The sequence below is a fragment of the Numida meleagris genome, chromosome 27, assembly GCF_002078875.1.
Source record: "Numida meleagris isolate 19003 breed g44 Domestic line chromosome 27, NumMel1.0, whole genome shotgun sequence".
In the NCBI taxonomy this organism is placed as follows: domain Eukaryota; kingdom Metazoa; phylum Chordata; class Aves; order Galliformes; family Numididae; genus Numida; species Numida meleagris.
In genome coordinates, this window is record NC_034435.1 from 3778948 (window position 1) to 3803682 (window position 24735).

A 24735-nucleotide genomic window follows, 5' to 3' on the forward strand; every position below is an offset into this window, starting at 1 on the left:
CTGGCTTTAGGTCCCCTGGTGCTTCCTTTCTCACTCCATCCCTCCGCTATTCTCAGTCCCTTTGTGATTTCTCCAGTCGTTAGCATTGGTCCCTCCACACCTCTCTGCCTCAGCACTGCTCTGATGCAGTGTCAAGCTGGGGGGGGGAACATCCTCTCCTCTGTTGGCACCACGGTACAAGGCAAGGGGAGCCCAAAGCCAGCTCTGCTCCAGCTGCCAGCAGGCAGCAGAGGTGAAGCAGTGCACCTCCAGGTCCTGTTAACCCGGAGGGGTGTCTAACTCAGAGCTGTCTGTGCTTCTCTGGAGTCTGTAGCATACAGCACAGTTCCCATGTGCAGGTCTTCCTGGAAACCCAGCCCTAGAGCATTATTCTGGCCCACATTGAGGGCCAGGACATCTTGTTTGCTTAAAAAAACCTATGTAAGAGGTAGCTCTTGCCCAGCAACGTCTGCTTGGGCAAGAGCTTCAAGTGAAGAGCAGTCAATCTCTGCTCCCTGTGCTGGTTTTCCAGGCAGCACCGACCTGAGCCTGGTGGGGTCTGGGGGCTGGGCTGGGTCATCACCTTTTTGCTGCAAAGCCCTTGGACTGGGGCTGTCCCAGCACAGAGCTCCCCCCAGCCAGAGTCAGTGGGTGCTGAGGGGGTACTGGGTGCATCCATTCCAGGCATCAGAGGCTGACTAATTTTTTTTATTATTTTTTTTTTTTTTTACCATTTGATCTGAGTGTGTTGATTTGACTCCAGGGCTGCCACGTGAGCCTCAGGGAAAGTTACGTGGTAAACTGTAAGCAAAATGTGACTTGGGCTTGATGGAAACTGCCAGGCTGGGGCAGGATGCGTCGCCTTCTTGTAATTTCCTAGCAGGGTTTCGGAGGGCTGCGTCTCACTGCTTGAGTTCCTTGGCTTTTGAGCTGGATTTGCAGGAAGGAGGAAATGAAGGAAACCGAATTTCATGGTGTCTGTGTGCCTGGGCACTGGCACTGGTTGGGTTGCAGCATTTTGTGTGTGCCTGTGCCTGAGTGGCCATGTGAGGGGGGGACCCTGCGTGGGGAGTGGGTGCTGATGGCTGGCTGTGCACCGGGGGCTGTGCAAGGACAGGGCAAGATGGGAGCTGAAGGGCAGAGTTGGAAGACCGTGGTGTGCTGGAAGCTGGCAGCCTATGGAGAGAAGTGTCACAGGCTGTGATTGAAGAGCTGATCTGGGAGAGAGCGCCCTGACTGAGCCGTGTCTCCCCGATCTGGGTGGGGTGGCCACCAGATCCACCCTTCTCCCAGGGCACGGGGAGCAGCGCTGGGCGTGCTGGCAGCGTTGAGGAGGGAGGAGCGGCCCCGCGCCGCTGCCAGGACCTTTGCTGTTGGACCTCAATGTTGTGGAGATGCGGAAGGGATGGGAGCTCTGAGCTGCCGCCCTGGCACGGCCTCAAAGGGTTAACAGGCCCCGGGGAGCCAGGGGGGTCTGTTCACACCCTCTGCCCAATCCTGGGAATCCCTGTGTGCTAATTGAGCACTAACGAGATCAAAGGCTCCCATCAGGCAATCATCACCCCCAGGCCCTGTCTTCAGTGCAGCTGGGAGTGGGTCCCTGCACAGTGCTGCTCTTTGTCTGCGGGAAGGAAAGGAAAGCGGAGTGATGTGGCCTCTCCCCACGCGTGCCAGCCTTGGAGCTGGCCTTGCCTGGGCTCTCCTTACTGTGAGTCTGGGGATGGATTTAAGTTTGCAGGAAAGTTTGCTGTTAAAATCCCTGGGTCTGAGCGCGAAGCCCAGCCCCAAAATCCCCGTTCCGGTGCCGTCTGTGCTCTGGCGAATCTTCCAGAAGAGAAAGACACCTCCTGCAACAAACAGGGACCCGGCGGATGGTTGTAGGGTGGAGGAGTTTAATGTCCCTGGGAACATCATCCGTGTCTTCGCTGACCAAGGTACAGAAATGCTGCCGTTTGGGTCCTGTCTTTTGAAAGCCCCTTTGTGGTCTGGGCTGGGAATGGCTGGGGGAGGACAAGGCAACGGCCAGCACTGGTTCCTGAGACCAGTCCGGGCTGTGTATGGTCTGGTCTATGAGGATGTTGTAGGTAATGACTTTAGAGTTTAGGCTCCCGGCTTTGGGTGGAGGCAGATGCTCCGGCTGGGTCCTGTCCCCCTTCTCCTTCTGGTCCTCCTGCCTCGGGCTGCCCACACAGCACAGCTGGCCCCTCGGCGTGGGGCTTCTCTGAGCCGTTTTGTTACATGGAGCTGCTTCATCAGTGCCCTCCACATCTCCAGGCACTGCTAGGTTCTGCTGAGCCCGGGTTTCCAGTGGAAATCTAGGGCTGGCTTTCACCGGCATCTTGTCAGTTCCATCGGTTTGCTCCTTTCCCTCCACCCCTTCACAAGGCCCCTGTCCTAGGGGAGACAGGGACAGCTTTCTGCAGGCCGTGGGGCTGGCGGCCCCATCCCATGGCATCGTCATCTTGATCCGGCAGCTGTGGGTGTGTTGGGCTGCCTGCCTCTGCTCTGCCCGTCTTCCTCTTGCTGTGCTGCCAGGAGCTTGGTGTGAGCACTGGGAGGCTGCTCCTCCTCGGCATAACGGGGTTCAAACACCACCCCCTCTATTTCTTCTTCTCCATCAGGCCACTTCATTCACAGCGCGCAGCCCCAGCCGCTGCTGTGCCTGCAGAAGCGTCTGTACTTTAACCTCTCTGTGCTGGAGGAGGGCGAGCGCCTGACCATGGCTCAGCTGGAGATCAAGTTCAGCCACAACTCCTACCACAGCCCCTGGCCGGGGCAGGGCTTCGAGCTGAGGCTGTACCGCAGCTGCCAGGTGCCGCTGCGGGGGACGCCCTCCCTGGGCCCAGGCCGCAAGCTGCTGGTGGAGCAGTCCTTCGCCCGCCTGCACAAGTCCCTGCTCTTCAACCTGAGCGACGTGGCAAAGGACTGGACAACAAACAGCAGGAACCTGGGCTTGATCCTGGAGATCGCGGTGAGCGGAGACGGAGCCTCGGCCGCAGTGAGCGCGGGGCCACGGAGCCTCTGCGCTGGCATCGACTCTTTCTTGGATACCTCTCTCCTGGTGGTGACCCTCAGCCAGCAGCAGTGCCGGGCCTCCAGGAGGAGGAGGAGCGCTTACAACGTCCCCATCACACCCAGCAACCTCTGCAAGCCCCGGCGCCTTTACATCAGCTTCAGCGACGTGGGCTGGGAGAACTGGATCATTGCCCCGCAGGGCTACATGGCCAACTACTGCCTGGGAGAGTGCCCCTTCCCCCTGACAGCTGAGCTCAACAGCACCAACCACGCCATCCTGCAGACCATGGTGCACTCGCTGGACCCGGAGGGGACCCCCCAGCCCTGCTGCGTCCCTGTCAGGCTGTCCCCCATCTCCATCCTCTACTATGACAACAGTGACAACGTGGTGCTGAGGCACTACGAGGACATGGTGGTGGATGAGTGTGGCTGCAGATAGCGGAGTGCATGTGGGTATGCGCCGTGGGGTCCCCGTGTGACGCAGGGAATGATTGATGGAATAAATCCAAGTGTGATAAATCCCCTCTGTGCTGGTGCTTAGGGAGTTTCCCATTGGGACAGGGACTGGCAGCGCTCCCCTCCGTGCTGCCTTCTTTGGCTGGAGCCAGGGAGGAGGTCTGTGTGAAGGGATGGTGACAGAGATGTGCGTTAGTGGCAGCGCTGTGCTGGGTGCTCAGAGCAGTGCTCTGCCAGAGCCTGCACGCGGTTACGGGGTCATGATCAGCTCTGACCATGGGTGCCCGCTCACCCATCCCGTGTGGGTGACAGGAGCACCAGGCTGGGAATCCCGGCCCCGTCTCGTGCCTGGCAGAGCGGCTGCTGGTGCTGCTGGCGGCCTCGTGGCGGAGCTGCCGCCGGGCTTTGTGTTTTCCAGCTTTTTGCAGCTGCTCTGGCCCCGCTGCAGGAAGAGGTAATGGTGTCGTGACACGAGCCGCCTCGCGACTGAATCCCTTCCCCGGGGTAGCAGGGGCTGTGGGACAGCGGAGCTTCTGCTTCACGCCTGAACTGCGGCTGTTGGTTGGTTTGGGGCCGGGAGGCGTCCTCAGAGCTGAGTCATGTCTTGCATCGCTTCTGTTCAGCCCCAGGTTACCTGTAGCGGGTTTGTCTGCATCAGCCTCTATGGAGCATCAGCACCAGGGGGAAGGAGCTGAGGAAAGGCGGCATGCAGCAGGGGCACGGAGTGCTGCTATGTGTGCAGCAGCGCTGGGTAGGGGCAGTGCAGGAGTCGGTGGCATCTTGTTCCCTGCCCGAGGTCCCCCTGCTGCAGCACAGTGCTGATTGACCTCGCTGAGAGAAGCAATGAGCCCAGGAGCCCGCAGCTCCCAGGCACTGTGCAGCAGCTTTGCCCAGCAGTGTTACAGCCCTCATCATTCAGGCACCGCGTTCATGTGCATATGCACTGGGGAGTTAGTTTCAATTTGTTTGGCTTATTCTTGTTTATTTTTTCAAGGACTTGCGGACAAAGCTGCAGCTGTTGGCTGTGGGCCTCAGTCCGCTGCAGCAGCGTGGCCGTGTCTTGCCGTGTTCAGTGCTGTTAACAGCAGCCAGCAGCGCAGTGCTGGGTGCAGTGCTGGGCTGGGTGCAGTGCTGGGTGCAGTGCTGGGCTGGGTGCAGTGCTGGGCTGGGTGCAGTGCTGGGCTGGGTGCAGTGCTGGGTGCAGCGCGGCTTTGGGGCAGCTGTGAGTGCTGAGCCCCGGCCGTGGATGCCACCCCTTCCAGCAGAAGCTTTCCTGACCCCGCTGCTTTGCTGCTTCTGGAGGGTGGGGGGAGGTAGGAAGTGGGGACAGACGAGGAATCGGAGTTAGACTTGAATTTTTTTTTAAACATGAGCCTGACAGCGTAGCCCGGACTATTGCTGTTTTTCCTTTTTTTCTTTTTGTACCTGTGCTGTATTGTCTCCACGAGCTGATGAAGTATTGCCGAGTGCAGCTGGGCCTTCCTCCTCCAGGGAAGCGCTGAGGGTTTAACCACTGCCAGAGCTGCAGAGGAGCAGCAGCATCTCCTGCAGCAGCTTCTGCTGCCCCTCCTGAGCCACGCAGCTGCAGGCCGACCCAGCCCAGCAGCTGGGAGCAGCCCTTAGTGCCGCTGCACGCTCCCCTTCTTCTGCCCACACGCGTCTCAGCTTCCCCACGCGTAGCAGTAACCCCTAACCTAGCGCAGTGAGAGCAGCGTCCAGCACCTGAGTGTTTCCAGAGCTTTGAGTGGGACAAATTAAAAGGGGCAGGATTTAAAAATCACCACTTTTCCCTTGGTAGCTGTGCTGGAGCGGCCATGGGGAGCACAGAGCTCTGTTACCGGAGCCGGGCTGAGCGCAGCCCCCCAGGAGCTGCCTTCCCTTACCCATGTCTGCTTCACCCCCCCCCCCCTCCCACTTTTGTACTAGTCTGTGTTTAAAAGAAGTAATAAACTTGAAGTTTATACAATCATCCTAAGTTTCAATGAATGGCGCATGGTTTCGTCATTGAAAGGTAGGGGGCCACCGTGAATGCAAGAGCTGTTTATTAATATTTTATTGATGACAAACAGGTTTAAAACAAACTGAGACAAAATCAAAAGAGTAACACCGTGCAAGCACTGATGTCTGGATTTATAAAACTTAGAGTAACTGCTACAAAGGAAAAAAAAAAACAGCACGAAGCAGAGGCAGGCATTCCCATCAGTGAAATAAAGGGGGGAGGGGAGAGGGTTACATTACTCAATGGATTGCTTTGCAGAGGGTTACAGCTTAAACCTATCTGAAAAGTCTATGTAGCTACGCAGCCTACGGAAGGAAAAAAAAATTAAAAGCGCCCTTCGGCAATGTTAATAAATAAAACAGTCCATCTCACAGGGAAGGAAGGTGGCCTGTGTCTCCATTCTTTCGCATTTTAGAAGTCGAAACGCTGGAGGCTTTTGATGAGAAAAGAATGGTTTTCGTTTCCGGAAGGTTTTAGTTTGTTTCGCAGTTCTTGAACCACGTTCACTGCAGGACCGACCAAAAATGCTGAACACCTGTTCCATTGGATGTGCACGCGACTCGCGGTGCTGGGTGTGCTACACCAGGTCTGGACTGGGGGAGAGACACTCCTGAAAACTACAGCGAACGCAGGGCATGGAAGCGGGTCAACACTCTACAGAAAGGACAGTGATGAAAGGGCTTCCCCCCAGTTACAAAAATGGGTTTTACATCGCTTAAGTACATTCATGTGAGAGGTATTTCGAGTTCCCCCCCCCAAAAAAAGACGAGAAACACTTGGAGCCCTTTGAGTATAACGCTAACTTAATTCCAACTTTAAAAACGCCGAGGTGACGACGCGCTCTGCTGATCGCTGCCCGTGGGGAGGTAGAGGTCAGCTGCGTTTTGGGATCCGATAAAAATGGGTCTGTAGGAATTGGAATTCTCTGCGCCGTTTCTAAAAAGGTTGAGACACAAATAAAACGCTCCCAGTGTTCCCAGAGGACTCGTTTAAGATACGGGTACAACTCAGAATTGGATGGCTTCTCTTACGTGCTGTTCTCGGCTCTGACTTCCAGCTATTTCTTCAGCCAGCACGGATGGCGCAGCTGGGTGCACTACCTGAAAAAGCAGCTCCGGGTTTGTTCTGCAACACCTGAATCTCTCGGCTGTCTGCGTTAATCACCGAAGAAGCCACACAAAAGCCTAACCCATTATCTCTAATTACACCCATCCATCAGAGGCCACCTTCCAACAACTGCCTGCTTTGTCCGTTTTTCCAGCCTGCTTCGGTAACATTGTAGTCTTTACTTCAAAACCAATATAATCCCCAGTTTCCACTACTTCTTCCCCCCAGCCGAGGGAGCAGTAAAGCAGGCCTGTTAGCATCCTTTCCTCCAGGGCCGAAGGGCACAGGAACCCATCCCCTTTCAAGCGCAAAGTTCATCTTACAGAAAGGCTTGTTTTTCACAGAGTAGAGTCCAGACAGTAGCCAATTAAAGCATACAGAAAACACTTTGAAACCCTCCTCCTGCTCGAGCGCGCAGGCTCCTTCCACTCTAACTGCTATCCGATGTAGGAAGAAGAGGCTGATTGCTGCAACTGTAAATCACACTGAAAGTTCTCAAGGTTGGTGCTCTAATTTAGTTTTGTTTTACACTTTTTGGGAGCTTCTCAGAACAAGGATCTCCCAGGTCCACCACTAAGAATTCAGAGACAAACTTCTAAAAATTCAGTGCTCCTTTGAAAGAATCTCTTTAAAACCACCTTGTCACGAAAGACCCATTCAGAATGTGGGCGACACGATGACACTAGGATTTCAGAGCCAGCGCTGGACAACAAAACCTCCATCTCAGAGTTGAGCATCAGCAATGTTCCGCTGGATTCCTGCTCGGCCTGCTGTCAACTGAGGAACTCTCTCTCAGATACTCTGCTTCTAAAATGTAAACAGTTACTGCTAAAATATAGAACCCCTTTAAAATGAGAACAACTCTGAGATGAGGGTTTTCCTCTCCCCATCCGCTCTGAAAAGTAATGCCCTGCTCGCAAAGAGAAGTATGGAATGAAGTGAAACCTGCTTAAGGCCCTTCTCTCGAGCTTCTTTGACTGGGGGAGCAGGGACTCGGCTGACCACTCATTGCAGGGTGAGTTGCCTTCCCCGTGAGGCGCCAGCCAGTCCGGCGTTGCTCTCTCTCCTCTCCGGTCAGTCTCCTTGTCTCAGTGAGCTAGCAGTGGGCTCTCTCGCGCGCGCTCCTTTCTCTCTCTCTCTCTCTCTCCTCTCCGTTGGTTGGTTTCTTTCTCCTGTTGCTCTCACACAGTGGTGCTTCAGTTTTAGCAGTGGAAAACAGGTATCCATTTTATTTTATTTTTTTTATTACCCAGAATAAAATGCTGATGAACTAAGCTCCACGCAAGCTTAGCTCTTCTTCCTCAACCTGAAAGCGAGAGAGCAAAACAAGAGTTGCATTACGGCTGCCACGAGGAAACGCGGCTTTCAGGAACGCGTGTCGGGGAGTGGAAGCAGAGGGGGGAACCTCGGTGCCTTACACTCTAATACTGTGACAGTCCCGTCACTCCGCCATGTTGATACGCGCGTTCCCCCTGGTAGGTAGAGTCCTGTGACAGCGCCACGTCAATCTGAGACTTAAACTCATCACCAAGGTAACTGTCCTGAAAACGAGAGCGTGTGTTAAGCAGCACCAAGCTCCAGTGGGACCTTACAGAGCAGGACGCCCAGCAGCCAACGTTAAAGAACAAATCACTTTTTGTTTCCTCTTTGCTTTTCGAGTTCACCCCCGTTTTGCTGCAGAATGGCTACAGTGCTTTCAGCAATACGTGGCAGCTGAACAGGGCAGCAGCGGAACGTTAAGGCTCAAGGTGAGGTTGGTATATGCAGCACTTCATTCTTCTGCCCAAGTATACTTAGAAAGCCTGCCAAGTACAGGCTAAGAAATGCTGCGGCCAAAGTCACCGAAGATGTTTCAGTTTCTGCTCTCCTCAGTTCTAAGAAACAAGGACGTGCACGCACCAACGGAGCACTGACATAAAACCCAGGAAAAAGGGCAGACCGTGCATCACTGCGCTTACCTGTGATAATTCTGGTTGGGAGAGCCCAGGCTGACTCATCTGTGACGGCTGGCTCATGGAGATATACCCCTGAGTCAGTGGACCCTGGGAGAAAGGCTGGGACACCACGTCCTGGCTCGCCTGGCTATTGGGAAGGTTGGACTGACTAGTTCCAGGAATCCCAAAACGGTTTTTCTGGCGCCCACCGCGACCAGTCTTCCCTTTGGGTGCCCCACGTCCTGGAAAAGCATTTATCCAAACCGACAGTGAGAAGTTACACAAATGTGTGAGAATTAGCTGCTTCTAGAAAGACTTCACGACTCGCATCAGGCAACAACGCTCCGTGTGGTACTCAGTGCAGGAGGTGCGGAGAAATACAACAGGCTTATTATCGAATCGCACCTACACTCGTCAGCACTGAAACCATTATCCCACGTCAGACCTACACCCTGGCTCTGGTGCCATCCCACCCTGTACCTGCAGCCGGGCCGTTGGCCTGCCCGAAATATCCCGGTGGCGGCATCGGGGGCATCACGAGGTTGAAGGGGATAGGAATGTTCATGGCAGTGACGTGGCTGGGGCCCGCACTGATCATCCCGATCTGGTCGTGGGTTTGGAAGTACATGTTGGATGGGCGCCCTGCGGAGGGGAAGTCACAACGATGTCAAGCAGCCTGAATATTCTGAAATTCATATTCCTGCTTTTAACAGCAATGGGAGGACTCATGAGCAGGAAAAATAATATAATCAGAAACCAGAAACTGAAAGGACAAGCCTATTACTGCCAAGAACCTCTGGGATTTCTGGCTCACTATTTATCCCACACTCCCAAGCCTCACAGAGACCTAACGTGGTCACCACCAACTACTCCTCTATAGCACCGGTCACAGTTCCTGCAATACTGACACACACGCCCCTCACTTTTCACCTACTCTGCAGACATGGATCTGCAGCAGCTCCTGCGATGTTAGGGACAGCAAAATTCCTCCTCAAGTATTCAGACATCATGAGCATTTTCAGTTTTTAACCCCCACATTTTTCTGTAGGGTCTCTTCAAGCATTTAAACGTTTGCAGTCTGTAAGACACCAATACCCCAGGGACTAACGGAAGGAAATCAGGTAAGGGTGTTGATGCTGACAGCTCCTTTACCTTGACTGCTCCGGTCATAGACAGATCCTGGAATAATAGCTTCACGTGCATCATACATGGCAGTAGTCATGAAGCGGGCGCCCTGAAAGCATTGGAGGAGTTGGACAAAGCTTTAGCACGGGCTGTGCACTGCAACCCGAGTGTAGGTTATTTTGAGTAAAAGTTCAGCAAAACCACCACAGATAACATAGACTTTACAAACGCCAAGGAGAACTGTTTCTATACATGAAAGACATCTGACTGCATCTCAAACACATGCCAACAATTAGGAAAAGCAAAACAGACATCCTATTTAAAACTGAAATACTGGATGAATTTTCAAGTCTACTTTGAGGTTCTGATAATAGTTCTCCCTTGCTCTTTTCCTACTTTGTCTTTGTGATGGCTGGAAAGCTTCTTCCCCTCCTCAAAACTACTCACGTATTAAACAAGATCATCAGTTACTTCATGCCACAGACACCTGAGAAACAGGAAAGGCCAACTTACTGGGTTGATGGTATTGACAAGTTTCCTGGGCTTGCTGAATTGCATGAGGCTCTCCCGGAGGTTATTCAGCGGTCCCTCCACCAGAACCTTCTGCTCCTTGTAGTAATTCAGCAGGTGATTCCAAAGAGGTTGCTTAGACAGAGCTTTTGGGTTCCCAACAATAATCACTCCATATCTATGGAAGAGCCAACAGTGAAACTAAGGTCAGCTTAGACTAAAAACAAGTTACACAGCACTACCAGAATAGTAGTAAATGAAGGCAGTTCAGAGAAGCCTGTGACTGTAGGTGTAGGAGACCCTGACACAACCCTCTTGTTTATGGCAGAGGATTCCTGTAGTCTGACAAAACACTTGGAAGCTTGTGATTCCTGGGAAAATGGCTGCAGCAACCTCCTCCCTTCTGCAGGCTCAAACGCGTCACTACACTCAACCAACCACATCACATTGTTTCAAAACTTGGCAGATACCAAGGGAAGCCAACCAGCACATCACTGACTTCTCAATAACTTCCCTTCTTAACAATCAAACCCATTCTAAGAAAAGAAGAACGGTAACAATGGTTGCTGAGACACAAAGAAGTGAGTGAAGGAAGACTACTTCTGTCCTGAAGGGAAGAGCATGCTGGATTCTACAGACTCCCAGTACAAAACAGTAACGCTGACCGATTTAAGATTGCTCTTGTAACGTTGAAGGGAATGTGGAAATCATTCAAGGCTCCCTCAAACCAGGCAGAGGAACAGGCCTGCCACCCACAGAACACAGCCCTTGGTAGCTGGTCTCTAGAACAGAAAACTTGTCCAGTTTTACCTTACCTTGCTCTTGTAAGAGCCACATTAAGACGCCTGGGGTCATTCAGAAATCCTATCCCTTGGTGTTCGTTGGCCCTCACACAAGAGAGGATAATAAAGTCCTTCTCTCGTCCTTGGAAGGCATCCACACTTGCAATTTCTACTTCCTAACACAGAGGAAAACATGTAAATCATGGAAGCACAGTGCATAACGGTTCTACTACCAACAGGTATTACAAAACATGTTGGCTGCACGCTAACAGTTCCCATCATCTGGGTGACGTGTTATTTTTGTCATGCCAGATGATCTGATAGTTCCACTGGCCACTAAACAGCTTCCCCAAGGGAGAACAGAGAGTCTCAGTTTAAGGCAAATTACTTTTACGTTCACATGCTTTATGGTTCTTGTGTTTCCCCCCCCACAACTGGTACCTGTGCTACAGAAAGCATCCCTTCTCTGCATACACTGCCAGAATGACTTTGACTATTCCAAAACCTCGTGGCAATACAGCTGCAGATTAGCACTGCTGCTCCCAGCTACTGAGGAGCTGGGATCAAAGGGACAGATCATTCCTGGCAGCAGCAGAAGTATTTCCACCAAGCTTTCCTTCAGTGAAAACACTGCCCACGTTCTCAAATATTGCAAGAGACTATATTAAACATCTAGCCAGCTTGTTTGTAGCAACACATTTTAGTGTTTGGTAGAGGAGGTCCACTAATCAGAGGACATACTCCTAACAAAACAAATAGTTGAGCATTAGGATTTATGGAGTTCAGCTTCCTGCATGTCTCCCAGCTTGAGATGTTTTTCCACAGCTGAAGCACTGGTGACCTTTCCCCCTTTTGTGCCTCAGTGAGTCCTCAGAGGATGGGCTCATCGAAGCTCTCCTTCCAACAGAACCTCACTGGGCTTCCTCCACTACCTGGCAAACTGCTCTCCTGAAACTTACTGGCATTTGCTACCTCCTACATTATCTTCCCTTCATCTATTTTACCTAAGGTCAGCTCAAATGCTCAGAAGTTACTAAAGAATAAACAGACTGAAGCCTAAGTAGCCAGACTAAAAATGAAAATGTTTGAGTTTCACAATGTCTGCCTTTTCTGTCTTCTCAGCATCCAAAGGTTCTCTTGTCTGTGCAATGACTCCATACCTGGTAAAGTTTTGTATGCAGGGAACCACTGAACTGCATGTACTGCACCAGATAGGATCGCTGGCCCTCATAAGGAGTAATAATGCCAATCTGATCTGGTTTGGCACCAGCTTTCAATAGCTTTGTAGTTATCTTCTCCACATTGGCAGCTTCCGTTCTAGGAAAAAAAAAGATTCATTTATCTAAGTAAATTAAAGCACTAGGTCTAAACATTCTCAATGAATGGGTCTAGAAAACTTGAGTGCTGTGCCAGCCTTGTGAGAAAGGCTACTTCAGAAAGAGATCATTTTTGCACACCACAATGCTCTGTCACTCAAATTAGTTCAGCTGAAGCCTTGCAAGAACATTCCCCGTTATCACCTCTTGGCTTAGGCTACAAATAGATGCTCTCAGCCAAAAAAAACCCACAGGCAAAAGCTAACACCTCAAAAAGAGGTCTCAACAACACAAATTTATCCTGAAATCTACATCCACCTTTTCAGTACTGCACAACTAGACTTCCTGGAATAGCAGAATTCGGGACAGCCATCACTCTTCTGAAATGCAACTTCTCAGAGTTAAATGTACACTTGTACTTTGGAGTGAGATTATTACAAGTGTCCCAGCCTGCTGTACAAACAGATCCCTCCGCTGTTTTATCTTGAAGTTTTAAATATAGAATGTTTTTTAATGCCAATTGCCCTGTCAGCCAACGATTGTGCCGTGTGTTTGTGCGCAGCCTGGCTTGCTGCACTCAGCACTCTTGCACACGCTGTTCAAGAAACAGAGAGGTTAAAAATATCACAGCGGATTTTTTTGAGTTGGTCTGGTTCTTCCTTCCAGGCACTGGAACAAATGCACATAGACCAAAGGAGCAGAGCATTTGAAGCTCACTCTTTGGAAAAGTTTGGATGTGCAGAAAAAAGGGACAGGAAAAAAAAATGAAATTCCCACCCCTCCACTGCTCTCTTGTGCTAACTTCTCCTCTTCCAACATCTATCAGTTAGGATTCTGTTTCAGGAGCTACTGGGATTCAGGCTTTGAAATGGGACTCAACCAGCACTTCCCAGTGCAAATGCAGTCAGTTTACTTCTGTTTTAAATTCATCCCACTTACGTTAGGCACTTAATCGCCCCACACTCCTTACAATATCAGTATTTCCAAGTAAATTTATCTCAGTATCAATTCTTACCTGTTCAAGTAAGAGGTGCCCGAGCTGGCAATTTCTTCCTGTCCTTGTGTAACATAAAAAAACATTGGCTTATCTGGCTGTGGCCACTGGAAATCAAACCCTTTCTTCACACGGTCAGCTAAAGAGCACAGAAGTAAAAAAGTCAGTACTGCTTTACTGAAAAACCACCTTTACAGTAACACCTCAAAGACTCAAAGCCATTATCGCAGCAGCAGTTCCCTTCCTAAATTCATTTAAGAAAACGAATCTAGATTAAAGAATTTTTCCTTTGATCCTTAACGAAGAGAAAGGAATTTGCAGGAAATCCCATTCTTACTCACCCGCAGTGACACCATTCTGGAGCGACCCCTCATAGAAGATGTTGGATGGGAAAGCACTGAGGGCAGGGTGCATGCGGTACTGCACCTGCAGGCGAATGGGGCGGATCCCCAGCACCACCAGCCTCTCAAACAGGGACTGGGACAGGCCTGCCTTCGCAGCTTTCTTACACATCACGACGGGACCAAGCTGGCAGTGGTCACCGACAAGAATAAGCTGTGGAAAAGAAAAAAATTCACCACTGACTGATGACAATGCAGATACCCAAGTCTGAATTGTCTGCCTACGCTACTACTTCACCTATTTATAAATCATACTTTAAGAAATCCCGTGGCTCCTACCTGCTTTGCTCCCAGCACAACTGGCACCATGCACTCTGGCTCAGTGGCCTGCGTGCTCTCATCGATCAGGATGGAGCGGAACTGCATTTTTGCAAGTCTTGGATCGCCAGCTCCCACACACGTGCAGCAAATCACATCTGCATTCTGAGACAGAAACACAACTGAAATCAATCAAGCAGGATAGGTAGCACTTCCATACAGAAGGCCACCGAATACCATCCCACGCATCTCCCCGAAAGTTAAATTGTATTCTGATATCCACCAACAAATTGCAACTAAGCTTCCACTGGGACAGGGCAGTAACTGAACTACGATATCTGATGGAACTTTACCATGAGCAGTTCACGCTCTGCTGTTCGTTTCAGCGCACGGTAACGTTTCTCATCAGCAGACGACAGTTCTCCAGTTTCATCCTTAAGTTGCTGCAGCTTCTGAAGCTCTGGCATGCTGCAAAAAGAGGAATTTTGCATTATAGTCTAATTAACAACATCAGCTCACAGTGAAGCTCTTCACATACTGCTACAGAAACAAGAGAATATATTTGCAAAACTAAAAATGACTTACGCACAGAGCAAAATATAACAACTGCATCCATCACAGCACCTGAGGTTTGGGGTTTTTTTTTGGTGTCTTCCCCCTCCCCTCACCCATTCCTTACCTATCCATGTTTCTGATCTGGTTATGCAGTGCCAAGAAGGACACAGGTGAGTCAATTGCCTCCCTGCTCTTAGCACACAGCCGAACCACCTTCAGACCAGTCTGATGGATCTTCTCAGTCAGCTGATCTACAGCTATGTTACTCGGGGCGCAGACTAGCACAGGCCTTGGAAAAAAGAAAAGGCAAAATGTCTCAATTTCCTGCTAGGCTTGCAACACTGTGTTAATATACGTGCTCCCTAAAAATAAGCTAACAACAAATATCTTTTGACATAAGCTCAGATCGTCACAGAATAATATATTTCTAGAAAATCTTCCCAGTTCAAGGATACAGACTGCTTAAAAGTTTAAATGTGAGCTGGTTCTTTGGACCAATAATGAGGTAACCTCATGCATAAAGACTGAGAGAAGTTCTTACCCGTTGCCCTGTCTAGCCAGATGATAGACAATGGTAGCTGATGTCACTGTTTTTCCAGTACCAGGGGGACCCTGGATAAGGCTCAGAGGACGCTGCAGGACAGTCTTCACAGCATAAACCTACAGAATTATTTTAATGCTATTCAGTATTCCATGCACAGGAAATTACGAAGTTGCTCAACCTTCAGTCATAAATCCCTTACTATATTCTCTGCATGCAGGAAAAAAGGGAACTTGAGGCTACCTGAGAATGGTTGAGATCAGGAAGTCCTTGTGCTGTAAAGCGCTTTGGCAACTGGCATTTAATAATTACATCTTCCACTTCATGGCCTAACAGTTTGTGATAGATGTATCCTGACACCGAAGTCTCATCCACAGCAAATGTTTTTAAAGCACTCTGCATTCTGAAATGAAGGACAAAAAACACAGAACAAAATCAGGATTACCTCAGGTGAAACTATGCACAAGTGTCTAACAAAGTTAATGAGCCTTCAGACAAATTAAAACATCTTCTGGAAAAAGACAACAATGCAAAGCATTTATTAACAAAATTAAGAGACTAATATTAGACTTCCAGAACACAGATCTTTGTTTCCCCACTGTGCATGCTACAAAGTACAGCCACAAACCTGTAGCAGAACTAGCCTTTGACAGAGTTTGCAGCGGTCATTTTAGGTGCGAGATCTGAATAAAAGCTGTACTCAATGCCTCTGTTACAGGACAAGAAACAAACTCCTATCTCACAAAATGCAGTAGGGACACATCTCAAGCCCACGGACCCCAAAGCTGATTCAATTTCCTTGACACTTCAGGTAGTCAAAGTGATTCCAAGTTCAGGAGAGCAAAAAAAAAAAACAGAGAGCGCTTCACGACTGTTAACAAACTGAACTGCCAGACCTTTTCTTCTAAAATTCCAAACGTTACTAAGCTTGAGGTTAATTTTTCCCCTTGGATTTACAAGTTACACGAATGTATTTCCAAAATCCCTGAACATGCTTTCAAAGTGAGAAACACTGACAGCTTAGAATTCATCTGAACGTTACCACCTCTAACAACAATTAGAGCTCTGCTCTGTGAAGCAGGTGTCACGTTCATGAACTCGATGCATTCAGAACACTCCCTCTGATTGCCAGTATAATGAAACAACACATCATCTCTTGCTCAAAAATCCCACTGAGTTAAAAGAAAAAACAGACACCTACTGTACTCATTATCTCCAAGTTTAAGTGCTTTCTCAATACCTGTCAAATGAAGTAGACTTCCACACAAAATCCACTTGGAAGTTATGAGTAACTTCCACAGGGGCTCCAACGCTGCTCCTCAGCTCGATGGCTATCTCGTCACCATAATCTGTAGAACCTCGTTAAGTAGTAATCTATAGCAAAAATTTGAATTTTATTTTTCCCGATTTTGATTTATTAAGTAGACGCCCACTAATTACGATGGTTTCAAAATTACTTGTGTACACAATTTAGGGGCTCCTCAGAGATAATTCAACCTTCCATTAAGCCTCCCTGAAGGCTCGTTAAGTAAAGGATACTATCAGGAACTTTGATAACATGGCCAATTCCTTTCCACAAAGGGGCCAGGTCTCCTTTATACCTCAAGCAGATCTCATCTCCTTGCATAAGACGCATATCTACAAAGGAAAGAGAAAATGCTGTCAGAACACTTACAACCACCACCCCACAATGCAGAAAACGTCCAGGACTATCTTATATCTCAGGCCAAACCGTTACAGTTCTTTAAATGCTGATGTTATTCACCAGGTACAAAATCAGACAAAACATGCAGTTGAGCTGTCATTACCTGAATCAGTCTTTGGCAAAGTGAAATAAGCAATTCTTTTCTTGTTCAAGCCCAGGTCCCATCTGACTGTGATGTTATCTTGGGTCTAACAATAAAGAAAGATCATATATTATGTTCTTAAAGAGCTGTTTCCCAACTACCACAATCCTCACAATCCCATACTTCACAACAGTGAAGAAATATAAAATTTGCTGTTCCACTGTCACTGACCAAACATCTGTATTTATTATTACAGACTGAGTTCACACCATCTGCAGAAGTTAATTCCGTTTCAAAGGCAATGTATCTAGTTAATGAGAAATAAGTTGTAATCACCAGCTGCGTTTGTTCTGTAAAAAAAACCCTTAAGTGCCCCCACTATATTGCAAGTTTGTCTGGAAACTGACTGACACAAAGGTAATGGAATGTTATGAGGAAAAGAACGTAACAGAAGGTGGCCAAGTAGCAGTTCTGACAAGGAATATGATTCCAGGAAAGATAAACTTTGAATTCAGAAGAGATGGAAGGCCTTAAGTGTTGTTTCAAGTTCTTCCCTTTCCCTGTGATCACACATCATTAGTACTGTTAATTACTGTCATGTCTTTATTACAGTAATATTACATTTATTTTACTTGAGTCTTCCTTCTATTCTACGAAGTGACAAGGTGGTTGATACAAGAGAACTGGTCAGAATTCCCCCAGACAGGCATTTTTCAAGCAGATTACCTGAGACTCCTTAAGCTTCTTGTCATAGTCTGCCTCGAGCTTGACTAGAGGACCAAATATATTTTGGTATTGATAAGCATCTTCATATCTAAGCAGGACATGCTGTGGCTCTTCATCAACACCAGGCTTTTCTAAGTCCTCAAGGGTTGCAGATGGATTTTCCTAGAATTTAATGAACAAGAGTCTTGTTTCAAAGTTTTAAGCACAAACGAGTGACAATAAACTGCTCAAACTGTATCAAGATACTATGTGATGCTCATCTAAATGCAGATGAAACTTGAGAGCTTTTCTTGTACGTCTGTTTATCCAGTCAAAAAGCAGTAACTGACTACCAAATGTGAGCAGTTTCTTACTTAGCTGGTCATTATTTAAACCAACCCAAAACAAGCAAAAGACTCAAAACGAGGAAAGTTGGTTTTGCACTTTGTCTGACAGCTGAACTTTTGTAGAACTAAAGAACCTAAAGATGAAGCTTTTCTCCTTCAACAGGTGATCTCTTCAATTCTCTAGTCAATTCCCAGTTCTGTTGCTTGTCAAAAAGGAAAGGTTTGAACCTCACACATATTAGATTATGTTCTCTGCCTTACACTGTTGCTAAAACAGTCTCGTCCCTCCTTCATAAAACACAAAACCAGCACTAAGTAAAACATAACTGGTATTCGAAAAGTGGTAAATACCTTCCAAAGTTCTTCCAGTTTGTTAATCTGCTGAGCTGTGATCTGACGTGCTCGCAACTGTTCCTGCTCAGATGGAATCTTTACCAGCCACGAAAGGAAACAGCGATCCTGGATAAGAGGCTGCCACTGTGAACTGTCCCAATTAATATCCTTTAAACTGCTCTGACTTGCACATGGCTGCCTGCATAACCAAAATATTGAGAAAAATTATTAAATTTAACAACTGTAAGGAAATCTACCCAAGTGTAAGAACATCTTTATCACATTCTTCAAACACTTCAAGCATCTTGGTCAAAAGAAGAAAGCCAACACTAGTAGCCTGCTGAGCCAATTCATCAGCTCCTGTACTTGGTATTTCAACCCTGGAGAAGCAAGGTATCCTAATGAGAATTTCTCCTGTATTTCTAGAACTAAAAGAACTCAGCATCTAAAATACTAAATATGACATGGGGAAAAAAAAGGCTAGAGTGTAAAACACTTAGGTACAAAGTGAAAGCTGAGGGTTGCCATTTAGAAATCTGGTTGTGCAGTACTTGACACAAACATTGTAATAAAGGCATTCTCTCACCTGCACAGCAGAACAACCACAGAGTCTGCCTTAGCTGGAATAAAGCCAAGGAGAAACACATTACGACATCCGCAGTTGTAGCATTCCAAGACAGTTTCTCCTAGAGGTCCATCTTTATGGAGAGTCACCTCTTTGCACTTTGCTCTCACAAGATGATTAACAATGTGGCTGAAACCAGAGAGGACACATATTTATAAGCAGTTAAAATGAAAACCAGATTTAGTCCTAACTTCAGGTAACATTGCAACTCAGTCATTATTAAAGAGATAAACAAAAACCTATTCATACTTTGGCAGACATTAGTAAGACTTTGCTCCTTTCACCCAGGCCAAAATGACTGCTAACAGTTTCAGTGTTTCTGAATGCTTTAAAGTGAATGTGAAAGAAGGGGCATTGTGTAAGAAGTTGTTATTGCTATCTGGAAGCAGCTTCCTGAAGCCCTACAGATCACAGCACTGTTCTGCAAGAACATGGGGGGAAGAAGCAGTGAACTCATGCCACAAAAGCAATTCAAGTTTCACTGAGATGAGTTGTAAGCTCATAACAGGAAAAGCTAGAGGAGGTTGGAGGTTCACATTCAAGTCACGAGACTTCAATCATCATGGAAAATGTAAGTCACACCCGTTATGCCATTTCAAAACAAACACTCTAAAGCAAGTTTGCCATCTAATTTCCATCATTTAATCATTTACCTGCCAGATGTATTTCCACGCCCATTACAGAACCACTTTTTGCTGGTGTTGCAGTAAACCACACAGGCAGGGTCATGGATACCACAGTAACTGGAATTAAAATGAGATGAGGAAGTGATCAGGAAATTACTCATAGGAAAATGCAAATACAAGATTTGAACTATCTAGAAGTGTACAAAATAAAGAGAAGTGAAAATTAGGAATCATGAGAGCTGCTGGAAGTATCAAACACGAGTTAAACTTCTGGCTGGAGGCAAGCCTTTAAATTATTTCCATCGTTACCATTCCTAGGATGGCTTAACTTCGCAGTCCTTAGAAGAGAGGCCCAAGAACTCTGCAAAGCAGCACTGTCAGAGTACACAGGAGCTCACCAGAGGGCACTACCTGCCCACCAGTAGGCGGCTGCCTCCAAGAAAGCTGCACTCAAAATGCCAGCAATCCTCTAAGCATGCATGTTTCACTCAGAATGCCCCCACCTCCTGGAAACAATAAGCCTGATGCAAAGATTGGGTCTCACCTGCAAGCATGCACGGGAAGATCCTTTGTATAATAAGTATCTTCTTCATCTTCTTCAAAATTCAACTCTGCCAGAAGCTGGCTGGTTTTAGCTACATTATCATCCACTGCTCCATTCTGCAGAATGCCGTCAGGTCCATTCACCTAGAATACAAGGTCAGTGCTCAGGTTATACTGTCAAAATATGTTCAGAACAAAGCCAAGAAGGGTAATCCCTACTTTGTTATGAAAGAAAACTTGTCTTTAATTCAGGAAAAACTCAGAAGAACAGAAAAAAGCCTCTAGGAGTTTGAAATACATACTACATACATGAAAAATAATCATATATAAAGACATTGTATGTATAATTGATACTTGCTACGTTAGCTCCTACTTTACAGGAATACTGAAGTGTCAATTCACAAATAGGAAAAACGAATCACAAAAGGCAGTTGCTTTTCTATGGATTAGATTTTTCTTCTATCCACCAATCCAATCCTCCTCCCCAAAGAGAATCCCAAAGCACGACTTCACAACACGAGGACAACAGAGAGCAGGTGACCAAGACACCTATCCCGATGCATACCTAACTGAAAACCAAGGTAGAGAAGAAATAACAGAAGCTGGCTCTCAGCAGACTGCCCAGCTCTCCAGGCAGCATCACTTGTTCAAGGCATACCGCCTGTATTGCATGCAATCAAACACATACCTGCATAATACATCAGGCGTGGCAATCACTACTGTATTACTCGAAAATTGTTTTAGCCACCATACAGTTTCCTTCCAAACAAAGGGACCTCATCGAGTTATCCAGGAAACCCACAAAGGTCCATTCCAACAGCTACCACAGCCCAAGTTCTCAGAGCAATGCCTTTCACAGACCGCGTGGCTAACGCAGCGTACCCAGGTGTTCTCTCTCCACTGATGACACGCTACTTGCCACAACCACAAAGTGCTGATCAGCACATTTTGCACACCAAGTCTTAGTCATGTTAAAAAGAACTCCTTCTTGGCAATCCTTAGCAGTGTTTTTACCACCAGGAAGGAGCACCAGCAGGTGAGATGTCACAAATCAGATTTTAGAATGACTAAAGCAGCCATCGTCCCCTGGGACTCTGGCTGCCACAGCTACCACATCTCTGCAGACCTACACTCCTGGGGGGAACTGCAGCAGCTCAACACGCTGCTGGCAATCCCCCCCATATTTAACAGCGTCTCCATAGCTGTTTCAATGCAAACATCAACTTGAAATATAGTGATATTTAAGAAAATATGAACACAGCTCATTAATTGCTCTTAGAATAGGTGGGCTATAGGGAGGCTAAAGGAATAAGTTAACTCAAACCTCTTAGAAGCACAAGCACCAGATGCTCCCGGGGCAGCTCCCATCAGCCTACTCCGAGGAGGCCCCGCATGTCATTACAGACATTAGCTGACCAGTATCATCAATTTTTTTTTTGGAAGCTCGCATAAAACTTGGATTGCCGAGCAAGTAGTGACAGTGCTATTGCACAGATCATTTTCTAAGGCAGGAGCACAAGGAGCAGCCTCTCATCCTACATCAGCGGAGCGTTCACGCCTGCAGTGATGTCACAGCGGTGTCACATCTGCCACCAGCAGGACCCGGCAGCCCCGGCTGCGCCTCAGCAGGCACACAGGAAGGAAGTGGCCCAACTATTGTTCTAAACCCGCTGCCACGTTAGCCTGTGTGCATGTTATTAAAATCTGGCACCACCAGCTGTTATGTAAGGCGGGGGGGGGGGGGGGGGGGCTTCTCTATTTTAAATGTGTTGACTGAAACTTCTGGCACAGCAAGTTTAGCGGCCACGCCAAGCAACCTGCACGGCTCTGAGAGCTGCTGGTCCCTCCCTGGCCTCCACCGTACTGCTCAGGAGACGGCAGCAGAGCTCAGAGCAGCCGAGCTGCACTACAGCAGAGCAGCTGGCCCAATTTACACAGCAGCTTCCAGCAGCAGTGCCGTGAGCCCCAGCTGGGTGACAGCAGCACGACAGCAGCACACCGCTGCTCCTCGCCGTGCTTCTGGCTGATGTGCCCACCCACACACCAGCCCATCAACAGGTGACACAGCCACGCAGCACAGTTGTACTCTGAAGCGGTACACGGCAGGCTGCAGCAAGAGAAACAAGGGCAGCTAAGCAGGGATTCTGCCAGGATCTTGCTACAGGACAGCACTCGGCCGTGGCACTGCACCCCAACACTGTGCAGCACGCACAGGACACCCAGGAACACCAGCCCAGCTCAGGTAATTTTTTCTCATGCTTTAAGAAAACCTGCACTTTCGGATTTGCATAGCTAACTACTACTACTTTGTAGAGTCTCCACTAAAGCAATGTAACAGTTGCAGCACCTTATAATCTGTAGTGTTTATTCGATCTCCCTTTCAAAACAAGGGAAGGTGCATTACTGAGAGCAGTCAGCCTCCCAGCAGCAGAGACCGAGCTGTTTCACAACGGGGACCTGAGCAATGAGGAGCAGCTGTTTGCTCACACCAGGGCTGCCGGGACTGCAGGAAACCCCAAGCCCAGCACCACGCAACCCAACCCAGCCGTTCCCATGCTCAGGGCACACCAGCACCAGGTCTGGGAGCACGTGCTGCCTCCTCCCACCAGAACCAAGTCCTGGCCCGAGGGAGCAGGGAAATGCATCTTAATACAAATCAAATATGCAAATTAGTCTGCCTAATGATCAGAAAACTGTATTTCTATTGTTTACAGAAAACAGCAGGCGTTGCTCCTGCACTACTTAACCTCTGCCTGCCTTTTGTCACTCAGACACTAATCTGTGGTAACAGCATCCTCTTAAACTATTAGTTACGTACATGAGAAATAAAGCTTTCAGCGTGTGGCTCAACCAACCACATTTTCTGAAGAAATGAGGTGCTTTGCACTGCCCAATTCATCTTTTTTCAATCAACAAGGCACTAAAAACGTATCAGAAAATGGAACAGAAGAGTAACAATAATACACCTTCAGTGTTTATCAGTATGAAATAATATTTATTCAAACTTTATTCCCAATCACGGTAAAAATTTAAGCTAGGCAAAAATGCATGCAGTCTGTGGGGCTTAAACTTAGATATGTTCCTGCCAAAAGGCATAACAAGCTTACATTACTTATTCAAGGAAGTAAAATTTCCCCCAGAATCCTTAAAGTGGTCTATTTCTGACCTCAGTACTGATGAGAACATTGGAAGGCACAGGTCCAAGCAGAGCAATGGCTCCGGGTACCACACTCACTGTGCTCCTGGGTCCCTGCTTCAGCAGCCTCCCCTGACCCCAAATTTCGAGAGCATCAGGGCAAGTGCAAAACTTTGCACTGAAATAAAAGCACTCAGCCATTAAGAACATCCTCTGCCTCCTGCCTGCCAGGACGGATGCTTACAGACACACTCGTACCTGGATGTGCTCTCCAGACTTTTCTTTTTCCCTTCTTACTTCAAAGGCTTTTCAAACATGTTGAGACAAAAAAAAAAAGAGAAACGAATCCTCTGGTCTTGCCTCTTACACCCTGAGACTCATTCTGGGGTGGTTTTCCTTCCTCTTCTGTCCAGACACTCTCTACTGAGAGTTCTGGAATGATCACAACCATCAGAGCCTTAAGAACTAAGATTGTATTCCAAATGTCTCTTCCATCAATTAACACATCTGCTAACTACACACCAACAGACTACTTAATAACTTCGATTCAAACAGGAAAAAGGTTTGTTTTGCCCAGCAGAACTCAAGAGCAACAAGTAAACACAATAAAACAAACAGCCCACAGGAGCTCAGCCCTAATTCCACGCTGTAAACACTGCCCTAGAGCAAATCCCAGCACAGCACCACACCTGGGCCAAGCACTGCCCAGCACCAGGACAGCCCCACACTGAAGCAGGACAATGCCACCTGCACCACACACCTGGAGGCTTCCACCCCCTGGGCTCACTCACCTGCTCTAAGTTTGCTCATTTCTGCGTCATTTACAGATCCCAACAGATCCACCTTGGAAAATGAAATTAAAAAACTGAAACCCCTCTGAGTGTTTTTTGGTTCAGGATGAAGAGCTTTTATCTACAGCGTTTCAACTCCACTAAGCTCACATCCTGGAATGTGGACAATTCGCAAACATTTAATTGTTAACACTGGGACTACTTAAGTATTTATAACATTACAGTGAAACTTAACAATATATTCCATGATCTTTTAAACAGTCCAACTTAAAAAAAACACAGCCCAGCCTCTCAGGTGTGGCTTTTGAGTTTGTTTTTTGCTGGTTTTTTTTCTGCTATAGACAATCAAGAAGCAGCACAAGGACCAGCAGCATTTCCATTTATAACACTTCTTGGTTTCTGACTACACAGCCCCAGTTCCCTCTTCTCTTTCGCTTCTGTGAATTGTTAAACCAGAAACACGGCCCTCACCGGGCAGCATTAAGAACTCTGCTATTTTTCAGCCACGAGGACCTCTGCACACCAAGCTCAGGCGCTATCTGCTGTCACTCCCGTACAACCCCAAACAAAGCCGCCTGGCAACCCCGCCGCGCTAAAGGTGGCGAAGAAACAAAGATAAAAAAGGACCTCTCAGAAGGCAACGGTGGCTTCTGCCAAAGAAACTCAGCGAAGCGACTCCTAGTTTTCAAAGCGTTCAACTCCTCGTAACCAAACAGAACTCGCAGGCGCATGCTTTAAAGAAGAAAACAAACCGAAATCCTCCTCCCCCGGCTGCGCTCCTCGCTCCGTATCGCGACTATCACGACAGCACCCCGATATCGCGACCGCGAGGACAGTCCCGCTCCCGCGGCCCCGCCGCCTCCTCCCGCC

The 24735-nt window shown here is 48.0% G+C and overlaps 2 protein-coding genes across 4 annotated transcripts in view; one reads left to right on the forward strand and one right to left on the reverse strand.

The window, feature by feature from the left end:
* Window positions 62–5636, forward strand: GDF1 (growth differentiation factor 1). 2 transcript variants are annotated; one of them, XM_021378590.1, is made up of 3 exons: window positions 62–427; window positions 464–1913; window positions 2601–5636. In XM_021378590.1, exons 2-3 carry the CDS (start codon window positions 1628–1630, stop codon window positions 3431–3433), a joined length of 1119 nt encoding a protein of 372 aa, XP_021234265.1. In that variant the 5' UTR covers window positions 62–427; window positions 464–1627; the 3' UTR covers window positions 3434–5636. The 2 variants fall into 2 exon arrangements, with proteins under 2 accessions (XP_021234265.1, XP_021234264.1); XM_021378589.1 differs by having other exon boundaries at window positions 62–1913.
* UPF1 (UPF1, RNA helicase and ATPase) overlaps window positions 5489–24735 on the reverse strand; it is a 19953-nt gene continuing 706 nt past the window's right edge. The window contains exons 2-24 of one of the 2 annotated variants that reach the window (XM_021378575.1): window positions 19940–20082; window positions 19423–19512; window positions 18731–18898; window positions 18163–18343; window positions 17486–17647; window positions 16781–16865; window positions 16512–16610; window positions 16213–16330; window positions 15216–15375; window positions 14973–15091; window positions 14556–14720; window positions 14230–14344; window positions 13898–14041; window positions 13559–13772; window positions 13239–13356; window positions 12068–12224; window positions 10941–11083; window positions 10129–10303; window positions 9643–9724; window positions 8971–9132; window positions 8515–8732; window positions 7975–8097; window positions 5489–7862 (exon numbers count right to left, since the gene is read on the reverse strand). In XM_021378575.1, the coding sequence (XP_021234250.1) occupies window positions 7978–8097; window positions 8515–8732; window positions 8971–9132; window positions 9643–9724; window positions 10129–10303; window positions 10941–11083; window positions 12068–12224; window positions 13239–13356; window positions 13559–13772; window positions 13898–14041; window positions 14230–14344; window positions 14556–14720; window positions 14973–15091; window positions 15216–15375; window positions 16213–16330; window positions 16512–16610; window positions 16781–16865; window positions 17486–17647; window positions 18163–18343; window positions 18731–18898; window positions 19423–19512; window positions 19940–20082 (3138 nt within the window). In that variant the 3' untranslated portion in view covers window positions 5489–7862; window positions 7975–7977. The remainder of the gene's footprint in view (window positions 7863–7974; window positions 8098–8514; window positions 8733–8970; window positions 9133–9642; window positions 9725–10128; window positions 10304–10940; window positions 11084–12067; window positions 12225–13238; window positions 13357–13558; window positions 13773–13897; window positions 14042–14229; window positions 14345–14555; window positions 14721–14972; window positions 15092–15215; window positions 15376–16212; window positions 16331–16511; window positions 16611–16780; window positions 16866–17485; window positions 17648–18162; window positions 18344–18730; window positions 18899–19422; window positions 19513–19939; window positions 20083–24735) is intronic. The other variant, XM_021378576.1, reaches the window with a different exon arrangement.

What these genes read in the sequence shown, in the direction of transcription:
- GDF1 (XM_021378589.1), top strand. Translation starts at nt 1,628, where the DNA reads ATGTGGCCTCTCCCCACGCGTGCCAGCCTTGGAGCTGGCCTTGCCTGG. An exon ending in CCGTGTCTTCGCTGACCAAG is followed by an intron (nt 1,914 to 2,600) that starts GTACAGAAATGC and finishes CTTCTCCATCAG; the next exon opens with GCCACTTCATTCACAGCGCG.